The sequence below is a fragment of the Anoplophora glabripennis genome, unplaced genomic scaffold, assembly GCF_000390285.2.
Source record: "Anoplophora glabripennis isolate ALB-LARVAE unplaced genomic scaffold, Agla_2.0 scaffold103, whole genome shotgun sequence".
Classification (NCBI taxonomy): Eukaryota; Metazoa; Arthropoda; class Insecta; order Coleoptera; family Cerambycidae; genus Anoplophora; species Anoplophora glabripennis.
The window spans coordinates 1,099,848-1,124,368 of record NW_019416259.1 but is presented as its reverse complement, the minus strand read 5'-3'; the positions used below and the strand labels follow the sequence as shown (position 1 = coordinate 1,124,368).

Genomic DNA, 24,521 nt, shown 5'->3' with positions numbered 1-24,521 from the left:
TCAGTACGGTGTTTGTGTGTCTTCATTGTTAAATTCAAGGAAAATGAGTTTTAACAAAAAACAATACATGTCGTAGCTTCCAATTGGCTATGCGGCTAGCTCAACAAACTTATAAGTGTTTCTAAAGGTATAAATATGACCCCCAATCAAAATTACACCCTGTATATTTATAATTAAACACCCAGTCAAACATAGGAATTGAAATACTAAATGGCGACTCTTCGCTAAAATCCCCCGTTGTTTGCCACGGGGATTTTTTGCGAGTGCCGCCATCTAGTATTACCATCCCCAAGCTTGACGGTTAAATTATTATTACGATTTTAGTGACTCACCTTCTAATACCTAGGACGTAGTTTTCTATGTACCTCTCCCAATCTATTTTGGCCACATCGAAACAGAATTCTTTCTTGTCCGCCTCCCTTAACGTCAACGCCAGGTTCCTGACGTTCTCGTCATCGAAACTCCATTCTTGCGTAGTGAAATATTGTAGACAGCCCGCCGCTTTGCTCAGCTTGTTCTGTATTCTCAACAGACTAAAAACGGAATTAACGTATTAATCTTAATAAGATATCAACGAATCGTTGCCCTTACATCGGTTTACCTCCCATCAACCACACCAAAGAGTCTAAGATATAAGCCGGCACCCAATGGAGCAGGTACTGATTCACCAGGTTCAAGGGCCTGCAGATGGTAATCGTACCGTCGGGGTACCACGTCATTTCTGAGAGGGGATATTTCCTGAAATACACGAAACTCAAGTCTACGAACCTTTTCCACGTGATGGGTTTTCTTTGACCTGCGACAAAAATTCATTCAAGTTTGGGTTATTTCCAAGCGTTAAGGGTTACCGTACCGGAACAACAGTTGTATACTTGCAGCTCCCTGGATCTCGTGGTGCCCACCCGCCACGCCGCCGCGATCATTAGGTTTATGACCATATCGACGGGCACCAAGTCCGCTACTTTGTCCGGGTGGCCCAACATGCTCCGGAAAACGCCCTTCCCCGCGGCGGCTATGATTCCTGAAAGCAGTACCATGAAAATTAATCTACGTTTTTACAAGTATTGTACGGCGTGACCCGGAACGGACAGTTGGTTGTCATTACGGGCAAACGAAATGAGCAAATAGGAAACCTAAGGGGGGATGTTATAACAATTTGACTGAAAATTTCATGTTTGTAAGTTAACCGCTATGACGGCTGTTATTTTTTCAAAAAAAAATTTTTCGCTATATCTACCCGTAAAAATTATACAGGGTGTTTTCTAGATGCGGTCCATAACTTCAGGGCACAATTTCTTATGATATTTAAAGAAAAAAAAGTTCCTATAAACATGTGGCCGGAAACGCAGAGATTCTGAGATACAGGGTTGAAATTAAAAAAAATTGTTAATATTTGAAATAAATTTGAATGTCAGTGTTAGGTTCTTAAAATTTGGCAGTTATTGTACGTTGGTAAAGAGCTGAATTTTTAGTATAAAGTCAATTTTTATCTGCCGCCAGTGGCATAGTTAGCCGTGAGTCAGTCGATGTTTTCATGATAAAATGAAGAACACCTATAGATTTTTTATTATTTTTGGACTTGCCTAACATTTTACAGCAAAACAAGGTGTCTTGAATTTTTTGCCTAATACTAACTTATTCTTAAAAAAATGGCCGGTAACTACAAACAACAATCGTAGAAATAATCAGTTTTGACACAAAATCAAAGCAATGTTGAAAATGGCCACCTTCCGATAAAACGCACGATTCCAATCGTTTCGTCACTAATTGTCTCATTCAAAAATTCCTCGAGAATTTAGTATGACTTCAAACTTGTTTTGTTACAAAACGGCTGCTTTCAGCGACAAATACCAAGAGTACCTTTTGTACGTAAACTTAAATGGAGAATAGGTATGTTTAGGAACAAATAACATACAGTGTGACACAAAGATGTTATGGTTATTTAAATCCAGGTACAACATTGTATGTGGCCCCCCAATAACATTAAACAAAAAACTAAGTATGTAAATATTTGAGTTTCTCATCATCAATACTCCCAGTTTCCCAATTTTCGTCAAATTGCAATGTTTTTGAACAAAAATTAATAAACACCCTGTATACAGGATGTGTCACGCTACCAATGTCTCCGAAATGAAGAAATTTGTTTTAGTTCCAGAAATGGGGGTTGTTAGGTCCCTCGAATAGCTTCAAATTGCAATTAGAATTGTTAGTTCAAATCTTTCTGTATAGATGGCGTGGCGATAATAAAACTTTTTTTTATTCTTGGAACGTGGAAATGCGGTTTGTCTGAAAGATCGTTAAATTTTGAGTAATTTTTGTATTATAAAGTTTTTCCCAATATTTACTTGTTTTCGAGACATGTCTATATGCAATGTATGATGTAAAAGGAAGATCTGTTATTTTATTTAAATCACACTGAGACAAAATACTCTTTTAAAATATTGTTATAATGACTTTATTCACAACACATATTAACTAACAAACAATAAATTAAAAAAAAAAAATAAATGATTAATACAGAAACAAAAATTGTACAATGGCAAATCTTATAAAGGGCAGAGACGAACCATATTTTATCAAATATTATTAAAAAATTCAGTCATAGTTGGCTCATGTCATTTGTTTAAAATAAAACATGTATGACAGATGACACATGTTAGTTTTCCAATAATTATAGTTTTATCAGCTTGCGTCTTTCAATTTAACTAAACTAAAACTGCTGTATCTTTTCCATTGCGTCACAAGCAATATTCGTATGAACTAAGACGAAAAATCCTAGTCAAATTAGTCACTGTTTTCATATAATTGAAATGTCATCTTGAGAATTCCCAAATCTGGATTTCTGGCAAATTTTAATACTGGCGTTACTGAGTATGAAAATATGACAAAAAATCGATATTTCAACGCTCAGAAAATATATACAGGGTGTGCCATTTAACACTCCCGCTGCCAATATCTCCGAAATGAAGAAATTTGTTTTAGTTCCGGAAACTGGGGTTGTTAGGTCCCTCGAATAGCTTTAAATTGCAATTAGAATTGTTAGTTCAAATCTTTCTGTATAGATGGCGTGGCGATACCAAAACTTTTTTTTATTCTTGGAACGTGGAAATGCGGTTTGTCTGAAAGATCGTTAAATTTTGAGTAATTTTTGTATTATAAAGTTTTCCCCAATATTTACTTGTTTTCGAGACATGTCTATATGCAATGTATGATGTNTACGTTTTTTGGTGAGGAACCCCCTTAAGACAATTTTTCATGGGCCCCCTTGTCTTTCGAGCCAAAAAAATTTGGTCGCATATTTAAATTTCTTAAAAATTATCTGTTTCACTAGGAAGCCATTAAATTTAGAAACTTTTTGTCTCTTTATACTTTTTTTGTAAAACGCAATGTTTTCGAGAAAAATGTCAAAATGTGATCGAATGCATATCGTGATTCGCCATTTTCCTCAAAAACATGAATTTTATGAAAGAAATATCAAGAGAAAAAAATTTCTAAATTCAATGGTTTTCTAGCTAACTAATAATTTTCAAAAAAATCAAATTTGCCACCAAATTTTTCTAATTCCAAAGACAAGTCCTCCATTTTCTTTCACTCTAATACACATAAAATATTGGAACGGTCGTTTGTGATAGATTGAGACTATCAAGACATTTATACCATCATTGCATCTCTTTTTAGCACGTTTAATAATGAATACAGGCCCGCAACGACCGTCTTTGATATTAGGACAAACGCGTGACGTAATGGCAATCTTAAAACGGTTCTACTTATATACTAGTTACTCGATAGGATTTTTTAGAAAAAAGTGTTTGAATTTGTTTGAATTAACCTAAATATCTTTAAAATAGAGTAAAAAACATGAAAGTCGATAATAGAATAGGTTCAAGAAAATAACCAACCTGTAGGACCGTTCCAGTTGTCCAGCCAGCCCGGCAGGGGACCGTTAATACTACTTAAGACTATGCTGGGCCTGACGATGACCACGGGCAGGTCGCCCTTGTTGTCCTTCAGCCAGGACTCGGCCAGCGATTTGGTGAACGTGTACGTGTTTGGCCGCTTGCCCACCAGCTTGGACGTCAGGGAGTCTAGGAGGTCTTCGTCCAGCACGTCTACGAGCGAGGTGATCTGATTCGGGCCTATCGACGGCGGATATACCACTTCTTTGACCTCCGACCTGTCGCAGTTGCAGTACGCTGTAGATACGTGCACCTAAACACGATTATTATGGATATAATTGAAACGGGAGACAGTGCCGTGTCGTTATTCGTACCAGACACTCCAAGTGGTTCATCTTCTTGCAGAGCTCCACCAGCCTCTGGGTGCCCAGCACGTTGATCGTTACAGAGAGCTTCAGTTTTTCATCGAATTTTATGGTGGCGGCGCTGTGGAACACAACGTTGACGGTGCGCGTCAGCAGCGCTATGTTGGAGGGGGTTATGGCTAGTTCGGGCTGCGTGATGTCGCCCTCGATTGGCTGCACCTTGGCCAGGTCGGCGGGGCGCTCCTTACGCAGAGGGTCGAATAGCTGTAAAAATTCAACTGCTACAATAATATAAAATTTACGTTTATAGTGGACGATCGGATGTTTTTATAGCATTGAAAATTATAATAATTTCTTTAATCCACTGCAACAAGAAATATTTATCAGTGGCGGACCTTCTCCAACACCTGATTTAAATCCTATAGATGTTTGTATATTTAAAATCCTTAATATACTCTACACAAGCCTGTTCTGTTGGTAGAGTTATGAAACACCCTGTATATACGAAAAATGGATGAAGTGTTTATCCAAACATTTTTCCTCGAAATGATTTAAAACTTTCAGTTATTAGACATGCGTTAGACAAACATGAGGTTATGCATATTGTTAACCTGTAATTGAAATATGCTGAGATAATAAAAGTGTACATATTAAATATTTATTGTAATATACATTTTAATATTTATATTTGATCTCTTGACTTTAAATATTTAAATAAAATTGTTTTATGCTGTGTCAGTTGTGCTCAGCATGACAATGATATTTGTCTAAGAATTTGAATAAACACCATTTTTCATATATCGATGATGAGAATTTTAGGAGAGCGAAATTTCCACTGGAATTAGATCATAAAACTTGAAAACTTGAAAAAATTATTAGTGGACATATTATCGCACAGGCCAGGCAATCCTTATCCTGTGTGCAGGCGGTCATAAAGTGAAATAAAATGTCTACTAATAATTTTTTCACGTTCAAGCTATAAATCGACTGGAGTACCTATTGTTAATATTTCAAAAATGGTGGAAAATATAGATCATTCACCATTCTTTTCAGTGATATCAAAAGAGACATGCAAGAACGGTATGGCAAGTGCTGGCTTTAATTTCTTGTTACGTTTGCAATAAGGAGTTTTCAGGAGAGGATTATAGATTATTTAAACTCGATAAGGTTTTAATCCTTCTAGTCTTAGCAGCTAGGATAGGTCTGGGTTCTGGAAGTTTCTGTTTAGACATGTCACTAAAACTGTATTAAATTCTTTTTGTTTATTTTTTATTAGGGGGGGCGGGGGTGAGGTTAGATCTACAGTTTTATCATATAAAGTTTTGTGTAGAATTATTAAAATTTGCTATTTTTTGATGCAATATTGCGAAATGCTATTTCTGCATTCGAGAATGCAGAAGAATTTCGCAATCGACTATCAAAAAACTTATTAAAAATGTACAGAAAAAATGTTGACATTTAAATTTAATTTATTTGACATGTGCATATGTCATCTACAATTAGGTATCAAAATATACTTTGATTACCTGTTAAATTGATAGATAATTAAATTGGTTATTATTAATTACTGTTAAAATTTATGATTTTGTTGATAGAAAAAAAAATAAATTGGGGAAGTGATTATATCACCCATAATTTCATTATTCTGTAGAAAAAAAACTGCTGTTTTGACATCTAATAAATATCATGTAAAAATCAACTTTCAATGACAGTTTTCGAAAAAAATAATTTTCTAACCATGCATCTCAATTGTTCACGTCATCGTCAACCGCTTGTCAAGAACATTAATGCCAATTTTGTAGATAAACCATGCACTAAAGTGTGAACTTAACAATTGTAAAAATAGTTTTAGACTTAACAAAGGAAAATATTAGTACATATTTTATATGTCAAAGTAGAGGTGAGAAAAAATGACAGTCACTGAGGCAAACATTTGATCTACAAATGTGATGAATATTGTGAAGAATGTTGTACTGAATTCAACAAGAAATTAGAAAATGCAATATTATTCAGGGTGTTCCACCTGAAAAATAAAAACAAATTAGGTAGCGCAAAGAAGAAATACCACAAATAATACGTGAATATTGAAAATGATTTTAAAATATGAAGAAATTTATTTGGTGGAACAGGAAAGGAAAAATATGACTTAAGTGAAACATAGTATGAACTATTTTCCAATTAATATCCGATTCCTGCTTCTCGTTCTGCTACGCTATAGGGAATACTATAAAAACGTCAAAAGAGAACACCGTTTTAACATTTTTTCATGTGCGTAGCTAGGGGGGAGCAGGGGTGTGCACGCCCACCCCAGGAAACCCGGTACCCACCCCAGAAAAAAAGATCTAATATTATCGTCTTTCATATTGGCACATATTTTGTGGAATTAATACTATTTACATTTGACCCCATATTGATTATAAATTATACGAGTAATATTCCAATTCCAATTAGTTTCTAAAATAGACAAATAGTTACCTAGAAAATTGCTCCCTATTTTTGAAAAAAAAAAAACTGTTTATAGAAACGTCTATTATTAGACCGCTCCGGGGAAAAAGTCCCGGAAAAAAATCCAGGTAAAGTCCGGGGGACAACTCTGGAGAAAAGGCCGGGGCAAAACTTTGGGGGATAATTCCGGGGAAAACTCCGGGGAAGATCTCCGGTATTTGGTAGCAAAAATAAGTCAAAATTGGTCCTTTTTAGAATAAAAAGTATATTTTTTTCTTAGAATCACCACAATTAATTACAAGCAGCGACTTTATAATCAAATTTAGTAAATGTTTAATTTTAATCAGGCAAATTCTGCTTCCATAGAGCTTGCAGCCCAGAGCCAACGTCAAGCAAAAATTCTAGCTACGCCCATGCATTTTTTAAGAGAAGGCGGAATAAATATGTAGAACACCTTGAGCACGTCCAAACATTTAGAAACACAATTAACGAAACTGTCACCGGGTCAAGCGGAGAAAGTGAGGAATTCTACCTACTAACGCGAATCGCGTTATAGTAAAATTTTCCAGAGTTATCGAGATGCCATCGAGAATTTTATGACGGGGAAAGGTATGTGGAATGACAATATCAACAATTACCCTCGAAAGAAGTGACGCTAAGTTGGCAAATTGAAAATAAGTGATAAATTTAGGTGTTTTTTTCACTTTTTTTACTGCCCACGTAAATCTAGATGACCTATCGGAATATTAGTTATTTTATGTTGTAGGCAATTAAATTACCTACAATTTAAGATACCTACAGTCATATTTCAACAATTTGTAAATAGTCCAGTTACTCAGGGTTTTTACCTCCGAATTCTTTATAACTGAACCGATTGACGTGAAATTTTTACTGAATGTGGGGAATGCCTTAAGGAACAAAACTTATATAGTGCCGAAGTGTGCTTTTGCCCTGGGGGTGGTTCCCACCCTTCTTGGGGGTGGAAATTTTTACTCCCAAAATAACTACAGGAATCGATAGAGGAGTCAATTTTAAGTAACAAATGTTATATAAAGTTTTTTGGATAATCTAATACTTTCCGAGTACTTTCCGTCATTGAAAATGTTGATTTTTTACCGAAAAAGTGCTTGTTTTCGGACAGTTTTTTGCAAATAACTCTGAAACCATTGGATTTAACGAAAAAGTTGTAATGAACAAAAAGAAAGGTAATAAAAAACAAATCTAATGGCATTATTTTGTTTTTCTCTAATTGCAATATAAACCGAGTTATGGATTTTTAAATATTATTATATGTTGGCTAAAAACTAAATTGGAACCAGTTAACGTTATATAACGCCAAAACAATAAATATTAGGAAACAAACTATTTGAACCTTTTTAAAAGTACTTTGAAAAACCTTTAAAATGAGCTGTTTTAAAAGTATTTAAAATCAAAATTAACGGAAATATGATCGAAATAACATGATAGTCCCATTTTTTTAAGAAAAAAATAATAAAAAATCAGTGCCTTTGGCGACAGAATTAAAATTAAATGCAATCCATTTACAGATTTCTTCATTTATGTTCTAAGAATATGTTCTGGGTCTTTGGCTCATTTACAAAGCATGATTTCGAAAAAAAACTTAATGTTTGAAAATGTTAATTTTTCAAATTTAAAAAAAAAATCGATTTTTACGCTGTAACTTAAAAAATAAAGGGTGTACGAAAAAAATAGAGTAAAAAAAATAGCTTTATTTTTGCTGAAGATTTTGCTTGCTTTTGTTTATTCCTCTAAAATTAATATTAATCGAGATATCGCCATTTTAAGTTACTATATGAATGAAAGAACCATCCTTTTCGAGCCTTTTAAACCCTTCAAACTTAAAAATGAAGGGCTTAAAAAAGATCAACTCTACAGTTCACGTAGCCCTTACAATTCCCTGCAAAATGAGCATTTGTCCGATTAAAAATCTTAGAATGTAAGAAAGTTATCGTCAAAAAAATAAACACGTGTATAGGGGAAAAAATATATATATAAATGTACGGGGTAATTTTTATGACTGAAAAGTTGCAATCAATTCAAAATTATTTTATAAGAAGGGAATAATTGTTTATTTAATACGAATGCACATTTAAAATGTTTCTACTCTTTCAATAATATTTTTTCATTTTATTTTCAAAAGAAGGGTTATTTTTCAAGGGTTGAGCAATCGATAAAAAAGATTTTTTAATCAAGAAATCAATTTTAATTTGATAAAAATGCATGATTAAAACGTTTCAAGTTGAAAAAAAAATTTTATATTATTTTCATCCAAAGTAGTTTTTAAAAATTTTTCCGGGATGAAAACTTGGGATACATTAAGTTTAATGTTAGATAGCACATGAAATTACTCATACTGCATAAATAAAAAAGATTTGATTACATAAAAGGCTTAAATTTATATTTTTTCTTTTTTTTCCAATTAGGGGTGTTTTTAACCCCTTAAGAACAAAAAGCACACCTAGCGCATATATAAGTTTTGAAGTGGAGGGGTAAGATGAGCCTAATTCTAAATTTTGATAAAAATCGATGCAGTTATAAAAAATTCGGAGGTATTACTATATTTTCAGCTACAGTAACTGAGCTATAACTGTAAAATATAGGTCGAACGCGGAAAAATCAGTTTTCGAAAATTGTGCATTACCATTGCAAAAAGCGATGGATGTTGATGAAATTTATAGGAAAAACGGTCAATCCAAAGACCAACAAGAAGTTAATATCGTTGATATAGGTTCTAATTGATCCAAAGAAACGCATCGAAAAAGAAAAATTTCAAAAAGCTGAAATAAAGTTGCAACTAACAAAGTAGGACTTGCAAAACAGCGTTATAAACAAATTGTCACAGGGTCAGGCAAAAGCCGCTCGGGAATTCGCTCTTTTCACTTCTTTCTACATACCTTTCCCCCTCATAAAGTGCAATAAAATGTCTACTAATAATTCTTTCAAGTTTTCAAGTTTTATGATTTAATTTGACTGGAGTAGTACTTATTCAGAACGGTGACAACACGTTTATTGTAGGGGATTTACTTGATATATTGGTCTGATCATAGGTTGTAGTTATGCATTACTCGCTTTAGATAAGCCTTGGTCCAAATTTTTGATCTGCAATATCTCTGTGAATTCGATCAAACGCCTATTTATAGTGATAATAACATTGTATTGACAGGAATATCCTTAATTCTAGATAGAAATCGTACACAGATAAGATTTTTTTAATGAAAACTTGAAATTTGAAACGATTTAATGAAAAGCGGTAGAAGTATGTAAATTTTAACAATTAAACACTTGAGAAGTTCGAGATAACGAATTAAATAATTTGGAAGGATCCTTATTCTGACTGATATGTGTCTATCAAAAAAAAACGTTAGCAGATTTCTAATAGCGGCATTTTTTTCTTAATATTACTTGCATGTTTTTACTGTAATTTTAACTGCTCAGCACCTATTTCGGACGAATGGCCTAATAAAAATTCCTTCTTCGAGTTATTTTACGTAATATGCATAGAATTCGTATTTTCCGAAGCATCAGACGAAAAGCAGTCCGATCGATTTTCGAGAAAAACTGAACGGCGAAACCGCGTCTCGATATCTTGATTCGTTAAAGAGATACATGGCGTTTTTAACTAATGTCGATATTTTTACGTCATCCAATATACTATTCTGCTTTCAAGATAAAAAACGTCACGGAAAGCAAATATTTTTAGGCGAAAAAATATTTACATCACCGAAAATAAACAAAAAAATTTAAATAATTATCAACTAATTCAACTAATTTCTGATTTATATATTTCAGAGAATACAAGAAACCCCAAGGAGACTAAATTTTGAGCAAAAAATTCAGATAGGTTTTCCATGTAGATTCAAAAAACGGAGATTAGCTATCAATAATCACCATTTCCTATATTTTTTGTCTATACGCCAATGATTTTTTGAATTTACGAAATTACTTTGTATTTAAAATTCTATTTCTAACAAAAAATTGTAAAACGAACAGCTTTAGTGCTATTTTCGTTAAACTCATTTTAATATAAGAAAACAGAACTTTAAAACGGCCTGTTTTTGAAGAATGTTCGGTGTTATTGGTAAAATCTTTTCTTTAAGAGGTCAAGTTTCTTGGAGGAAACTCCCCAAACGTCAAAATTTCGAGTATTTTTTTTTTAAATGGAAATAAAATTATCTTACCGGAGAACACAGAAGCTGCTGCAGCCTCTCTTGTGCGTCTTGCCCCTTCAGCGGCCTGATGAGGAGGTAGATCTTGGACACGCCGGGACAGGCCCTGAGCAGCTTCTCCAGCAGCACCTTACCCATGAACCCGGTGCCGCCCGTGATGAACACGGTCTTGCCGTTGTAGAAGTCGCTGACTCCCGTGGGACCCGCCACCGGATTCTTCATGGCCGACATGGCTGCCTCCTGGTCGACCATCTACTCGAGGGCGTGCTTCTGTCTGTCTGTCTGTCGCGCTCTCTCACAATCTCACGGCGGATGTTACTTTTTCATCTTCCGCGGTTCTCTCCGTACCGTGAGCGGTTCTTAGATCATTATTTCGGTTTTCTCGCACCTGCCGAAAAATAAAAAAGATGAAGATCTTAGAGGTTGCGTGCGCGCGTGGTGTGAGGCGAGATCGCGCGACACTACTGGCTATAAGCGGCCTTCTAAGAAACACATAATTCCGTTTAAGATAAGCGTGATAAGTTTATTGACTTAAAATTAGGTGTTCTATGAGGACGAGCAGGTGTGAATGTAGCGATTTGGGTGGTATCTGTCGCATTTTATTGCACGGCACTGCTTCCGGAGGAGTAGACCAAGCAAATAAAATTTTAATAATAATAATATAATATAATTAACAATAATATTATTACTGGTATCCAGCCGTCTGCAAATATATTCATTATAATTACTGTTTATATCACAAGAGGCACAATGTTAAGTATATAAGCCAGGTTATCGAAACTTAACAAACGTGGTCTTGTGGCTTAAAGTGTTACGCGTCGTCATACTAATCTAAACGTTCGGGGTTCGATCCCTGATGAGGTACGGTTTTTTTTTCAAATAATATAATATTTCGAATGTAATTTTCTATCGTCCATATTTCAAGACAAATATTTCCGCACCAGTTGCTGATCATGAAGTGAATAATCTCTCACGGTGTTGCCAAATATCTGCTGATTCGAGGAGCGCTAGATTGCTTATTAAATTCTGCCTGAAAATCGTGAAATATAAAATACAGATAAGTAGGTAAGAACAAGCAAATTAAATTTTTACTCGAAAAAAGTCCTATCCGCGAGATTATTGTAAAATTGTCTAAAGGAACATATAATACAAGACATCTCTCGTCTCGTGAATCAAAAATTTTTATTAGCTAACTTTTCTATTTAAACAAATAAGTGAGGAAAATAGTTTTTTCACTTTGCAGGGAAAACCATCAATTTTAGCGAAAAGTGACTCTCAGACAGCTTGTAGGGAGTAAAATTATCTACAAAATGAGACTTGTTAAATTAAAATCGGTTAATAAACAAAAAAGTTATTGCAAAAAGACAAGAAAAGTGCCCATTATTTAATTTGTTTATAACTATCGCATTTATTGTTAAAATTTTATAAAACCTATGACAAGTTGAGGGTTTTATCATACTTTAAAAGTGTGCCAAAAGTGGGCGCTGTAGGTGCAATAGTTTTCGCACAATTCTATTTGTTTATAGCCGAGGCTCCAAAAGTTATGAACTTTAAGCCTCTGTACAGACGTTAATTTTCAATCAAACATGATTCTGAAAGCGTCATTGTAATCTTAAAGACGCAATTAAGCGACCTATTAAAAAATATCACCGTTTTTTTGACATTAACATTCTCAAATTGTGCATTAAAAAACCGTGCGTTTTTCGCTTATAAACAATTTGAATATCATTGTTGCTATTTATGCTATCTCACTGAAAATAGATGCAATGGATAGCTGGCAAAAAAAATACAGTTTTAAAATAAAAAAAGTACCCTCTACGACCAACAGGAGCCAAGATAAGAATTTTTTTTTAATCGTAGCGCAATTGTTTAAAATATTAAGACTCGCAAAATACAGTTTTGAGGTAAACTACGATTTCCCGTCAATTGCATTGAAAAATGTGGAAAATTAACGACTCACGAGCCCTTTAAAGAGAAGGTACTCGCTAAGTAAACTGTCCGGCGGCCGGCGGCGTGGTAGTGGGGGAAGCTCGTCCAAGCGGTCGCGCGCGCGAGAAAAGTGAAATCCAAAGTTCAAATTGATGCGCTCTGTAAATTTTGCAATATCTCGGCTTCTATTTATCGTAGAAACTTATTTACGAAAAAATAACGATGGGCATATATACGAATTCGTAGAATAGCCTTGAACCCCAGAAAAAATGTATCTTTTATACTTGATTTCTTTTAATTTACAAAAATGTCACAAAAATTATTGTTAAACGAAATATTAATTAAAATTTCAATTTCGGAATTATTTTACTATTATTAGATAAATAAATGAAACTATCGTTCATTTAAAAAGTTATTTTTTTACATATTAAGGCAAACTAAACTTGTTTTTTCAATATTTTGTTAGCTATTTAATTACGATTTAAATGTAAAATTAAAGTGAAAATTCATAAATTATTTTCCTGAAATCCGTCCGCCTAACGCTTCCGGTTACACCGGAAGTTGTCGTTATCTTGTTATTTTAAAAGGAACGCCCCGTATATTATTGCATTTTAGGATTCTACGTGATATTTGAGGGTCAATTTATTAAATATTCCCTATACCTAGGAATTATAGTTTGATATATTAATTTTTAAAGAAAAAATTTGACAGATGTGAGGGTCCGCGGAGAAGCTAGTACCTCTTTTCAGGAGCGTGATATCAAGCGGATTTTTGGTACCTGCAAAGGGCATAGGTAACACTACATTATGGTGTACCAACAAATTAAAACATTTAATACTAGGTGTTTCATTTTTGCTGTTACAGTTTGATAACTTCAAACAGCTATAACTTTGTTAACTTTAATAGAACACTCTGTATTTTTTTTATTCTGTCGTATGCAGATTCAAATTTTCTTTCGAGCCATATAATCATTATTAGTTAATATAATAGATATAGGTTCTAATTGATCCAAAGAAACGTATTGAAAATTAAATTACCGCAAAAATGAGCTCTATTTAATGTAAAAAGAGCGAATTCCCGAGCGGCTTTCGCCTGACCTTGGGACAATTTGTTTATAACGCAGTTTTGCACGTCCTACATTGTTAATTGTAAAGGACGTACTTCATTTCAACTTTTTGAAACTTTTCTTTTTCGATACGTTTCTTTGGATCTATTATAATCTATATTTACGATTATTAACTTCTGAAATTAACGTTTAGTAATTAAACAATTATATAGTTGCAAAAAACGAACGAAATTAATTCATAAATAGGACCTGGAGCAACAATTTCAAGGTCAATCGAATCGCATTTGGCACACATGTTGGTCTTTGGATTGACCCAGTCTTTTCAACAAATTTCATCAACATTCATCGCTTTTTGCAGTAATAATGCTCAATGCGTTCAACCTTCATTTTCGTAGGCAGTAAAAAAGTGAAGAAACACGTAAATTTGTCGCTTATTTCCAATTTGCCAACTTAGCGTTACTTCTTTCGAGTTTTTTGCAATAAAATGTCTACTAATAATTTTTTCACGTTCAAACTCTAATTCGACTGGGGTATGTGATCAATTCAGGGATCTAATAAAGCTCGCGAACATCCCCTTTACCCATTTTTTTGTATATGCGCCAATGGACGCATGATTTTCTGAAAATTCCCACGATATTGCAGCTTTTGTTAGATTTTACCGCTCTTCGAGCATTTTAAAATTATTTTAAAGAAATGTTTCGTGTACCACTAACGATGTAGAAATAAAGGGGTGTGATCTTTCAATAACACATGCCGAAAACATCTCCTTGGAGGTCTCGCTACAAAAGTATTTATAATACACAAACGCATGTGTTGGGCTAATGCTTTGTCGAACTGTTCTGTACTTATAAACACGCTGGTGCTCATAAAAACGAGTTGTCACGTTTTTTTGAGTTTGTTATTTACAATAAACCTTGTATTGCTTACGGTATCATTCGAATGCACAAAGTTAAATGTGGAAAGACAGTGACGCAATGAAGGTTTACTGACAGTTTATATTGAAAATACTGAAATTGTGATTACAAAAATTGGCCTTGAAAAACATTCCTTTAATGAACATTTTCCTCAGATTCCACCTAAGCATTTTCTTATCATTTACACAACTTCACACTTTACATTGATAAGAGTAGCAAAGAATACATTTTATGTTTGTCATAATATAATGAAAACATAAAATGGTTTGTTATTTTTCACCCATACGTACGATTTTTTGAATAACAGGTTAACCGCAAGGATTTTTTGATAGTATTCGTGAGAAAAATTAATTAAACCACAGTAAATTTGATTATGTCTCCTGTGTATGTACCTAGGTATTTCATAGAAAAAATAATTTGCACGATTACTTAGAATTGCTTTTTTAATATAAACACATAATATCTACAAAGATACTTATCTGTTTAGCAGTATCAATCAGACTTTTCTTCTGGTTAAAATAGAGTTTCTAAAATTAGATCACCACATGTAACTTTTTGTGTCTGCAAGAAAAACGATATCTTTCATTGTATTCAAAAAACGAACCTACCTATTTATTAACTTTAATTACATGAATTATTAGTTTCGTCGTTCAGAGATATTACAGATTTTTTTTTATATTTTAACAGCCTGCATCTCGAAAACTTTCGAGTTGCAGACTTTCATAACATTTTTAATTAAAAATTACTCAAAGAAGGGTTAGGGTTTGTCGATGTACTTAAAATCCTGTACAATTTTTTTTTAATTAGAAAAATGCACACTAAAATTGTAAATAAAAGTTCATTGTTTTCCTTTGTTCTCTAGGAAAAAATGCTACAAACCAGTTTTAGAAATTTTCTTGACATTTCAAACAAATATATGTGCTTATTTACCTAAACTCAAGATTGCCATGGAACCAATGCATATGCAGGTCTTCAAACGTAAGAAAAAATAAATATACTATAAAAAGTGCATTATAAAAAAAAACTTGCTTGGAATATACGTCCTTGAAAAGAGTATTATGAAACAACCATTAGTAAAGAGATATTTTATATTCATAAAGAATTTAAATATTTGTTTGGTAAACTTAGTAAATTTACTATATAACAGGAATACATATACCCACGGCACGCGGTGGTTCCATGGCTGACTATACTATATGCAGGATCGGTGGTAAATAAACGAAAATATTGTGTAAATTGTAAATTATCAAAACAAACAAGTCTTTTTTCTCCAAATCCAACTAAGTACAGCAGTACCAAATTATTTTCTCGGCAGTATTTGCTTCATTTTGTTCAACATTATTTGAGACTTATTTTCTTCCTTTTCCTTACTGGACACGTTTCCATTTTTCGATCAAATATTAATATTTTGGGGTTAAGTAGCCCAGTAGCCACGAAATATACTTTATCCCAATCAAGCAGCCTTGCGCTAGGTGGCGAGGGCGAGGGCTGGTTTTGTTTATTTTTCGTTTATCTAGCCACTGTAGTTTTGTAGAACAGAACAAATGAATTAATTGCTCTGTTTATTTTACAAAGCCGTAAAAGTTTGTTTTGTAGTGTTGAAAGAAACTAAATAAAGTTCTAGTGAGGGTATTTACAGAGAAATGTGAAGTAACAACCGGAAAACATAATCATAAGAATGCGGTGATTCTATGGGGCATTTTATTCCACCGAATAAAATTTGGAAAACGTCATTTAGTCGGTTATTTTTCACACAAAACTGCAATAGTGGAAGTTATACATAACCTCTAAATTTGTTTTATAGAATGAGTCCTTTAGATTTGGAAATTAATAAGTTCTATACTACGTAATATACAGGTTGTCTTATGGTGAGTCGAAAACTATTTCGATTTCAATTTCGAAAATTCAGGCTTTGGTGTTTTCGGGAGTGCCCTCTTTAAATAAAATAATGTAATTATTGTAACACTTCCGGTGATAATGAAAGTAACTGTCAACTTCGTTATGTTACATTTTAAAAACTTAAAACTGACAACCGATATTTTGAATATATTTTATATTCATAGCACATTCACTATGAATCAGAATTATTACCAGCATTTCTATGATTTGGTATTTTGCAACATTTGAGGAATCGGACACGGACATTCAGACATCAGATTTTATAGGTTTATTTCTTATTACGGATATTTAGTCCAAGCATTATAGAGAAATGCTTACAGAAATTATTACCTGGACAAAAAAAATATGACCGTATAGAAAATTAAATTTTGAATTGAGTTTCTTGTTCTTTAAACTCCATCCAAAATGGCGAACACGGTTAAAAAAATCGCGAAGTTGCAAAAAACGGTTTTTCTAAATAAACTAAAAAAATATAGCACCGATTGAAAAATTTTAAATAAGAAAGTTGTAGGTTTTAAAAAGACCTATCGACTGATTTTTTGTAAGTATCGATTGCTTTGTTACTTTTCGAGATATATCGAAAAAAACATTAAAAATCTTCTCTTTTCTCTTCTTCTATAACTCGTTTACATCTACGTTCCCATACTTGCTATTTACTGCAAGCATAACTCGCGGCAAGCCAAAAAAGTACATTTTTGAAAAATTTAAAAATATTAACTATTTTTCGAGATATATCGATTTTTTGAAAAAAAGGCGCTCTCGAAAATTGGCTAGATCTTCTCAGCGGATAGTCCTACAGTGACGATTTTCAGTTTATTTTCTTCGTAAAGAGTTATATTATCATGCTGTTAAAAAATTTTGATGATTTTATTAATTTTAAGGATCAAAAAATGACTTTGAAAAAGTTGCACTTTTTTTGGGTATGTTATTTTCAAATAACTATTTCAATTTTTATTTTATGAAAATGACTTTTAAAGTAAGAAACTGCTGACATTTTTTCACGAAAAACCGTTTTTTGCAACTTCGCGATTTTTTTTAACCGTGTTCGCCATTTTGGATGGAGTTTAAAGAAAAAGAAACTCAATTTAAAATTGTATTTTCTATACGGTCATATTTTTTTTTGTCCAGGTAATAATTTCTGCAAATTTAACATTAATCCGCGACAGAATGCTTGAACTAATTGCCAAATGAGCCAATGATCGTATCACGGTGTCTCGCTGTAGCCGTTAAAATCTACGTCACTTATAACCGTAAGGAAGTATTCTATCTGACTACGAATAAATACAAAGGGTGCTCTATTAAAAAAATTAAAAAAAATTTGACTTCTTTGTTCATTTGTTTGTTTAATAACAAGACACAGAGATGTCATTTTCAAGACAGAACTATAATTAAGTTGTTACCTGCAAACGGGGTTCATTCCAAATCACAAGACCGGTTAATTTCTCAACACGAACGCAAAGAATAGCAGAATGTTCTGTTTATAGGCATAAATGGAAGAAATTATGAAGATATATTTTAATTTTTTCACATAAGGTCAAAGAATGCATACAATAGATATATTAATGCAACGGGACTGATCTACTATGTGTTATTTTTGCTATCGGCAGAACAAGTTTCACACATGTAATAATAATTATTTTATCTATACAGGGTGGTCCCGAGGTATTGGGCCAAAATTCATGGGTAGATTCCCCAAGTAAAAATATTGCGATTTAGCTGAACATACCTTAGTCCAAAAGTTGATGGTTAAAGGGATACAGAGTGTTAAATGTAAAATATTATTTCAGTTTTTTTAAATTTATTCCTTAACAAATACAAATATCCTCACAAAATTTTGAGGATTATAAACACTTGAGAAGAATTTTAGTAGCAGGTTTTAAATGCTGCAAAGTCATTTCGCATTAAGGAATTATACTTTAAAATAAGACAATCTTTTAATAAACGTGTTGATAAATGTATTGAAGTTAAGAGGTGGACATTTTGAGCAATTATTGTCAAAAAGGCATATTTTTACTAATGTTTACTATTTTACTGTTCATTACAATTTTTAATTCTAAATAAACTCTTGTTTTTGAAATTTCTAAATTATTTTAATTATTTCAATAATTAGCATTGGAAGTATCAAAGCCAAATATCTCGGAAACGGTGCGAGACAGCTACTTTCATAAAGTCTACCTTTTTTGTGTATAAATAGTTGGAAAATAAAAATTTGTAACCAAAGATGAGATACCTTAAAGCACAAAAAAGTTATGTCGTTTCCACCACCCTCAATCTACGGCAGCTGGCGCCCTCTATGAACTATAACCAAAATGTGAACAAATTTCAATTCCTCTATCCAAAGAACTCCAAACCCCAAAATTTTGTGTAGATATTTGCATTTATTAAGAAATAAATGGAAATAAACTAAAATAATATTTTACATTTGAGTATCTCTTTAACTATCAACTTTTGGACTAAGGTAAGTTCAGCTAAATGACAATATTTTTGCTTCGGGAATCTACCCATGAATTTTGGCCCATTACCTCGGGACCACCCTGTATAAATGTGACTTTAAAAGGCCTTACAACAAGTGTGTCAAAAACGAGTGTACCCGAAGTTTCTTATTCATGATTCACAAACCCATCTTTTATATGCAGGTTAGGTTAGGTTAACGTATTTAAAGTAAATGCGGATATATTTTTTCGATATCGCAAAATAGCGTTCGTTTGAAATTTTGTTGTTCTATAATACATTGACAAATCTAGAAAATACGTAAAAAAATTGAAATTATTCGATCTTCTTTCGAATAAAAACTGCGAATTACGTTCTAATATGAACATCGTATGATGCGAGATAATGTGACGTTCTCTGTTATACAGAGTGTTTTTTAAAACTTACAACACCTACAAAATTGTTGTATGGCGATAATATCCGTTCGTAACTTTTTTCTCTTTTGGGCAATAATGACAATTATTTTTTATCTGATAGGTGATTCCATTTGGAAGTTTTTGAGCCTCTTGTAGAATTTTGACTAAATCAGCGGTTTGGGCACAAAAAAATATTTTTTAAATGTAGGTATACATTATCTTGACACCCATATTATAATACTTAACAATGTGCTAGTAGGCACTGATTTTGTAGGTTGATTGTAATTTCAGTCTGATCTTTAAGTCATTGTTGTTAAGTTATACCACCTGTTATGGATACAGACATACCACGAAGTAGAGTTATTTACAATGTGCCTAATTTTATTCAAATTATTAGAAAAAACAATCAAATTGATTTTTAGAATTTTTGCAAAACACACCCGAGTTATTGGAAGATGTGCCGTTATTACTCACTGTAAATGTCCGACAGTATTTGAACCAAAGATTCCCTCGTCGATGGATCGGTAGAAGGGATAATGCTCCTGTTAACTAGCCTCAACGTTCACCAGACTTAACACCTTGCGACTATTATATTTGGGGCTATCTGAAAACAACAGTGTATGCTTCCACGCACTGAAGAAGAGTTGTGGAGGAATTTCCAAATGGCCATAAATGTTTTTATAATAAGTTTTACTAAATTTAATAACATTAACTTTGTTACTTTCATTTCCAGCATTTTTTATAGTATTTGATTGTTTTTATTAATTATCTCGATAAAATTAGGCATGTTGTAAATAACTATAATTCGTCGTATGTGTGTGTATCATAGTAAATACTCATTAAAAATTGGCAGGTACAATGACTTAAAGATCAAACTGAAACTACAGTCAACCTACAAAATCAGTGCTTACTAGCACTTTGTTAAGTATTGCAATATGGGTGGCAAGGTAATGTAGACATTTGAAAAATATTTTATTGTACCCAAACCGCTCATTTAATCAAAATTCTACAGGAGTCCAAAAACTTCCAAATGGTATTAACTATTAAATAAAAAATAGTTGTCATTATTGCCCGAAAGAGGAAAAAGTTATGAACATACCATATATCAATTTTGTAGGCGTTGTAAGTTTTAAAAAATACTCTGTATAACACCAAAATGTGTAGCTCGATAGCAAAAGTTGACACCCCAAAAATAATCTAAATCGATTAATACGTATTTGAGTTATTTACAAAATTCAAAAATATTGAGGCCATCTAGCGGCCAAACGAAGCGATTTCTGATATAGGTGAATTCGCCTAAATCTGCCTATTTTGAGTCCACGAATCTGCGGTCTTCCGTTGTACACGTTATTCTGGGACACCCTGTATATTTATAATTTTTTCGATTATATCTTTTCTGATTACATCGTCATATATTTGCTTTAATATGGCTGTTTTCTAATTTTTTCTCAAAAATTTCGTTATGCAAAGGCATACAAATTTTATATGGCTGGAAAGAAAATAAAAAAATCAACCAAAACGTGCAAAGCATTTATAGCCCATATTGTGCGTCAGTATAAAAAAATAACATCCAATTAAAAAATATATCGGTCTTTATCATTTTTTTTAATGGAAATGTAAGGAAAGATGAATGTAGTAAAATGTTATGAGAATGACCCTGTAGATTAGCTATTTTTAATTTTTTTGTAGTGCACATATACATTTTTTTTTTCTAAAATATGCAAGAGACAGGAAAGTTTCTATACTCCAGTCGGCAGAGGCCGAAAAGTTACTGTTAGTGCCAACTTTCTTGATAACTCGGAAATAACTGCACAGATCTACTTTAAATGATGAGTACAATAACAGGCTAATTTGCTGACAAAGTATTTTATCAGGAAAAAAAGTTATTAACAATTTAATCGTGGAAAAAAATTTTTTTAGTAGTTTTCTTTAAATAACTCAGCGGGATGACTTTGTACGAAAAAATGCTTAGGACATGATTTTGTTCGTAATAAAAATAGCTACAAAATGGCGGTGGTCCGATTACGAAATTTGCAATAACAAAGCCGTGAGATTGAAAAAACGGTATAAAACGCCAATTTTTTTAAGTTGCTGTAAAAATGTCAATTATAAACAAAAAGTGATAAAACTTTCGAAAACTATAGTTCAATATATATACAATAATGACGCTAAAGCCGAAAATCAGGAGAGCAAAACTTTTTGTTCTATAAGGTGTTATACATTCATCGGCATCTGAAACTCGAAACTTTGCCAAATTTGTTCGAAGCTTTGCTGACACTTGAAATTTGGTACACACATAGTGTAAATATGCAGAAACCAAAAGCAATTTGCAAAATTCAAGTATCTTCATTTTTGCAGTTTTGGTAAGGTTTTATACGTCACCCTAGTTTTATACGTCACCGTTTTTTTAATTTTTGGACGTATATTTATGTATATTTATAAAATATTCCATTACGGTAGATTAGCCAGCATAATTACCTACAATTTAAAAAAATATATATTTTCATCGTTTAGATCCTAAGCTACTTAACATTTTGCGCCTGTTAGCCGTAGTCGTACATTATTCAACATATTAACATAAAACAAAATCGTACGTGTGGGGTAAACCTTTAACTTTAAGTAAATAATTGTTTAAATTTACTGTTGCATATTTCTAATAGTATACAAGCGCCGAAGAGCGGAGCTCGCGCTCGAAAATGAAATGTTAAAGGTTTACACACGTACGATTTTGTTTTATGTTGATATGTTGAATAATGTACGACTACGGCTAACAGGCCCAAAATGTTAAGTAGCTTAGGATCTAAACGATGAAAATATATATTTTTTTAAATTGTAGGTAATTATGCTGGCTAATCTACCGTAATGGAATATTTTATAAATATACATAAATATACGTCCAAAAATTAAAAAAACTGACGTATGGTGACGTATAAAACTTACCAAAACTGCAAAAATTAAGATACTTGAATTTTGCAAATTGCTTTTGGTTTCTGCATATTTACACTATGTGTATACCAAATTTCAAGTGTCAGCAAAGCTTCGAACAAATTTGGCAAAGTTTCGAGTTTCAGATGCCGATGAATGTATAACACCTTATAGAACAAAAAGTTTTGCTCTCCTGATTTTCGGCTTTAGCGTCATTATTGTATATATATTGAACTATAGTTTTCGAAAGTTTTATCACTTTTTGTTTATAATTGACATTTTTACAGCAACTTAAAAAAATTGGCGTTTTAAACCGTTTTTTCAATCTCACGGCTTTGTTATTGCATTTTTCGTAATCGGACCACCGCCATTTTGTAGCTATTTTTATTACGAACAAAATCATGTCCTAAGCATTTTTTCGTACAAAGTCATCCCGCTCAGTTATTTGAAGAAAACTACTAAAAAAAATTTTTTTCACGATTAAATTGTTAATAACTTTTTTTCCTGATAAAATACATAGTCAGCAAATTAGCCTGTTATTGTACTCATCATTTAAAGTAGACCTGTGTAGTTATTTCCGGGTTATCAAGGTTTGACACACGCCCAACCTCTACCAACTGGACTACTAAGGGAGCAAAGCTTTTTTATGGTAATTTTGAATAGCAAATTTTCAGCTCTATAAAAAATACAATGAAAAAACCATTATGGATTACATTTCGAGAATTGCAGATGATAAAAATATCCCAAATTGCACTCTTCTATATTTTTGCATCTCATCTGTGGAAACAAAAATAAAGACTGAAATTTAAACTCCGACAGCTGACGTCTTTGGAAATAAGTTTACTTACTTTCTGGCAAAGAATCGCCCCATAAGGATTCTGGCAATATTAAAGAAACACCCAGTACAAAAAACGCAAAACCTCCAGCTCCTGTTCCATCAGTCTTTATTTATAGTAAGGTTAAGATTAGGAAACAGGCAATAAATCAAAAATCTACCTGCGGATCTGTAAATGAAAAACCTGCCGCTGAAACCGTCAAAGACAAAAAGTCACGTCACTCGTGGAAAATCGGGATTCGTCACCACACCACTTTCGGTTGTTGGCACTTCGCGTCTCGAAACAACACTGGAGTTCTGGAGATCCTCAGGTCAATAGGATATCCAAGTAGGTCACTGGTACTAACTGAATCACTATGAAAATGTAGCCAGGGTCAATGTCTTTGCCTACCTCTAGCTGCTTCTGTGACGCCGGCCTAGGTGATTGCGTGGAGCGATACACGAATAGTACGGACCTAACGGACGCGAGAGTAGGCGTAGGCAACTCCACTTGTGACGGAATTTTCACGAGTCCCGAGACTTCCGAGGATGATAAGTTGATCGTACGAGGGACGATAAGGAAATTTTTGGAGGTTCAATCCCAATATTTGATAATAAGTTAAGTCGATCAGTTGCACAACTGGAATAAATATGAATGTGAAAAAATATTGGCACATAATCTGTGGAAAAGGGTCGAAATATGCATCCGATTAAGGACGGGATTTTGTACAAAAAATATCGCCCAGCGTGAGTCAGGAAACGGTACCCCGGCAAGTGCTGCTCTAGCTCTAGCGGCCAACGCTTCAAGGTGTGTTGTTTAATAACACGCTGGGCGATATTTTAACAGGCCTCGCGCCCGATTGTTCAGGAACGGCTCCAATTTGTGTACATACAGTCTTATAAGGAAAGAGAGTAAAGATTTTATTAATCATTAATAGATTATCGAGGACAATAATAATTTTTTTATTAAGTAGGCAATAATTTTTAGTTAATAAGCTTAAACAATCTTAGAATTACCATTCCTTTATTATAAAAGCAGATATAATTTTTAAAATTCCATGTAGTTTCTTCTTCAAAAGCTTAAAAAACGTATAACAGGAAAACAGGAATAGTCAACAGTCTAATGTTTATATTTTCACGTTAACAATCCGATACGTAAATTACCTGCTATTTTCAGTAAAAATGATTTAACTTGAATTATTTTTTTACTTTGGTGAGTCGTATTAATTTAAAAA

The 24,521-nt window shown here is 33.0% G+C and overlaps 1 protein-coding gene across 4 annotated transcripts in view; it reads right to left on the bottom strand.

Moving 5' to 3' along the window:
• Positions 1–24,521, bottom strand: part of LOC108903343 (putative fatty acyl-CoA reductase CG5065) — a 55,872-nt gene that overhangs the window by 3,401 nt on the left and 27,950 nt on the right. The window contains exons 1-7 of one of the 4 annotated variants that reach the window (XM_018705489.2): positions 23,469–23,540; positions 10,906–11,281; positions 4,271–4,525; positions 3,900–4,209; positions 854–1,021; positions 592–796; positions 333–533 (exon numbers count right to left, since the gene is read on the bottom strand). In XM_018705489.2, coding sequence (XP_018561005.1) covers positions 333–533; positions 592–796; positions 854–1,021; positions 3,900–4,209; positions 4,271–4,525; positions 10,906–11,145 — 1,379 coding nt within the window. In that variant the 5' untranslated portion in view covers positions 11,146–11,281; positions 23,469–23,540. Of the gene's footprint in view, positions 1–332; positions 534–591; positions 797–853; positions 1,022–3,899; positions 4,210–4,270; positions 4,526–10,905; positions 11,282–18,101; positions 18,178–23,320; positions 23,442–23,468; positions 23,541–24,521 lie in introns of those variants that run through there. The other 3 variants (XM_018705487.2, XM_018705486.2, XM_018705488.2) reach the window with 3 other exon arrangements.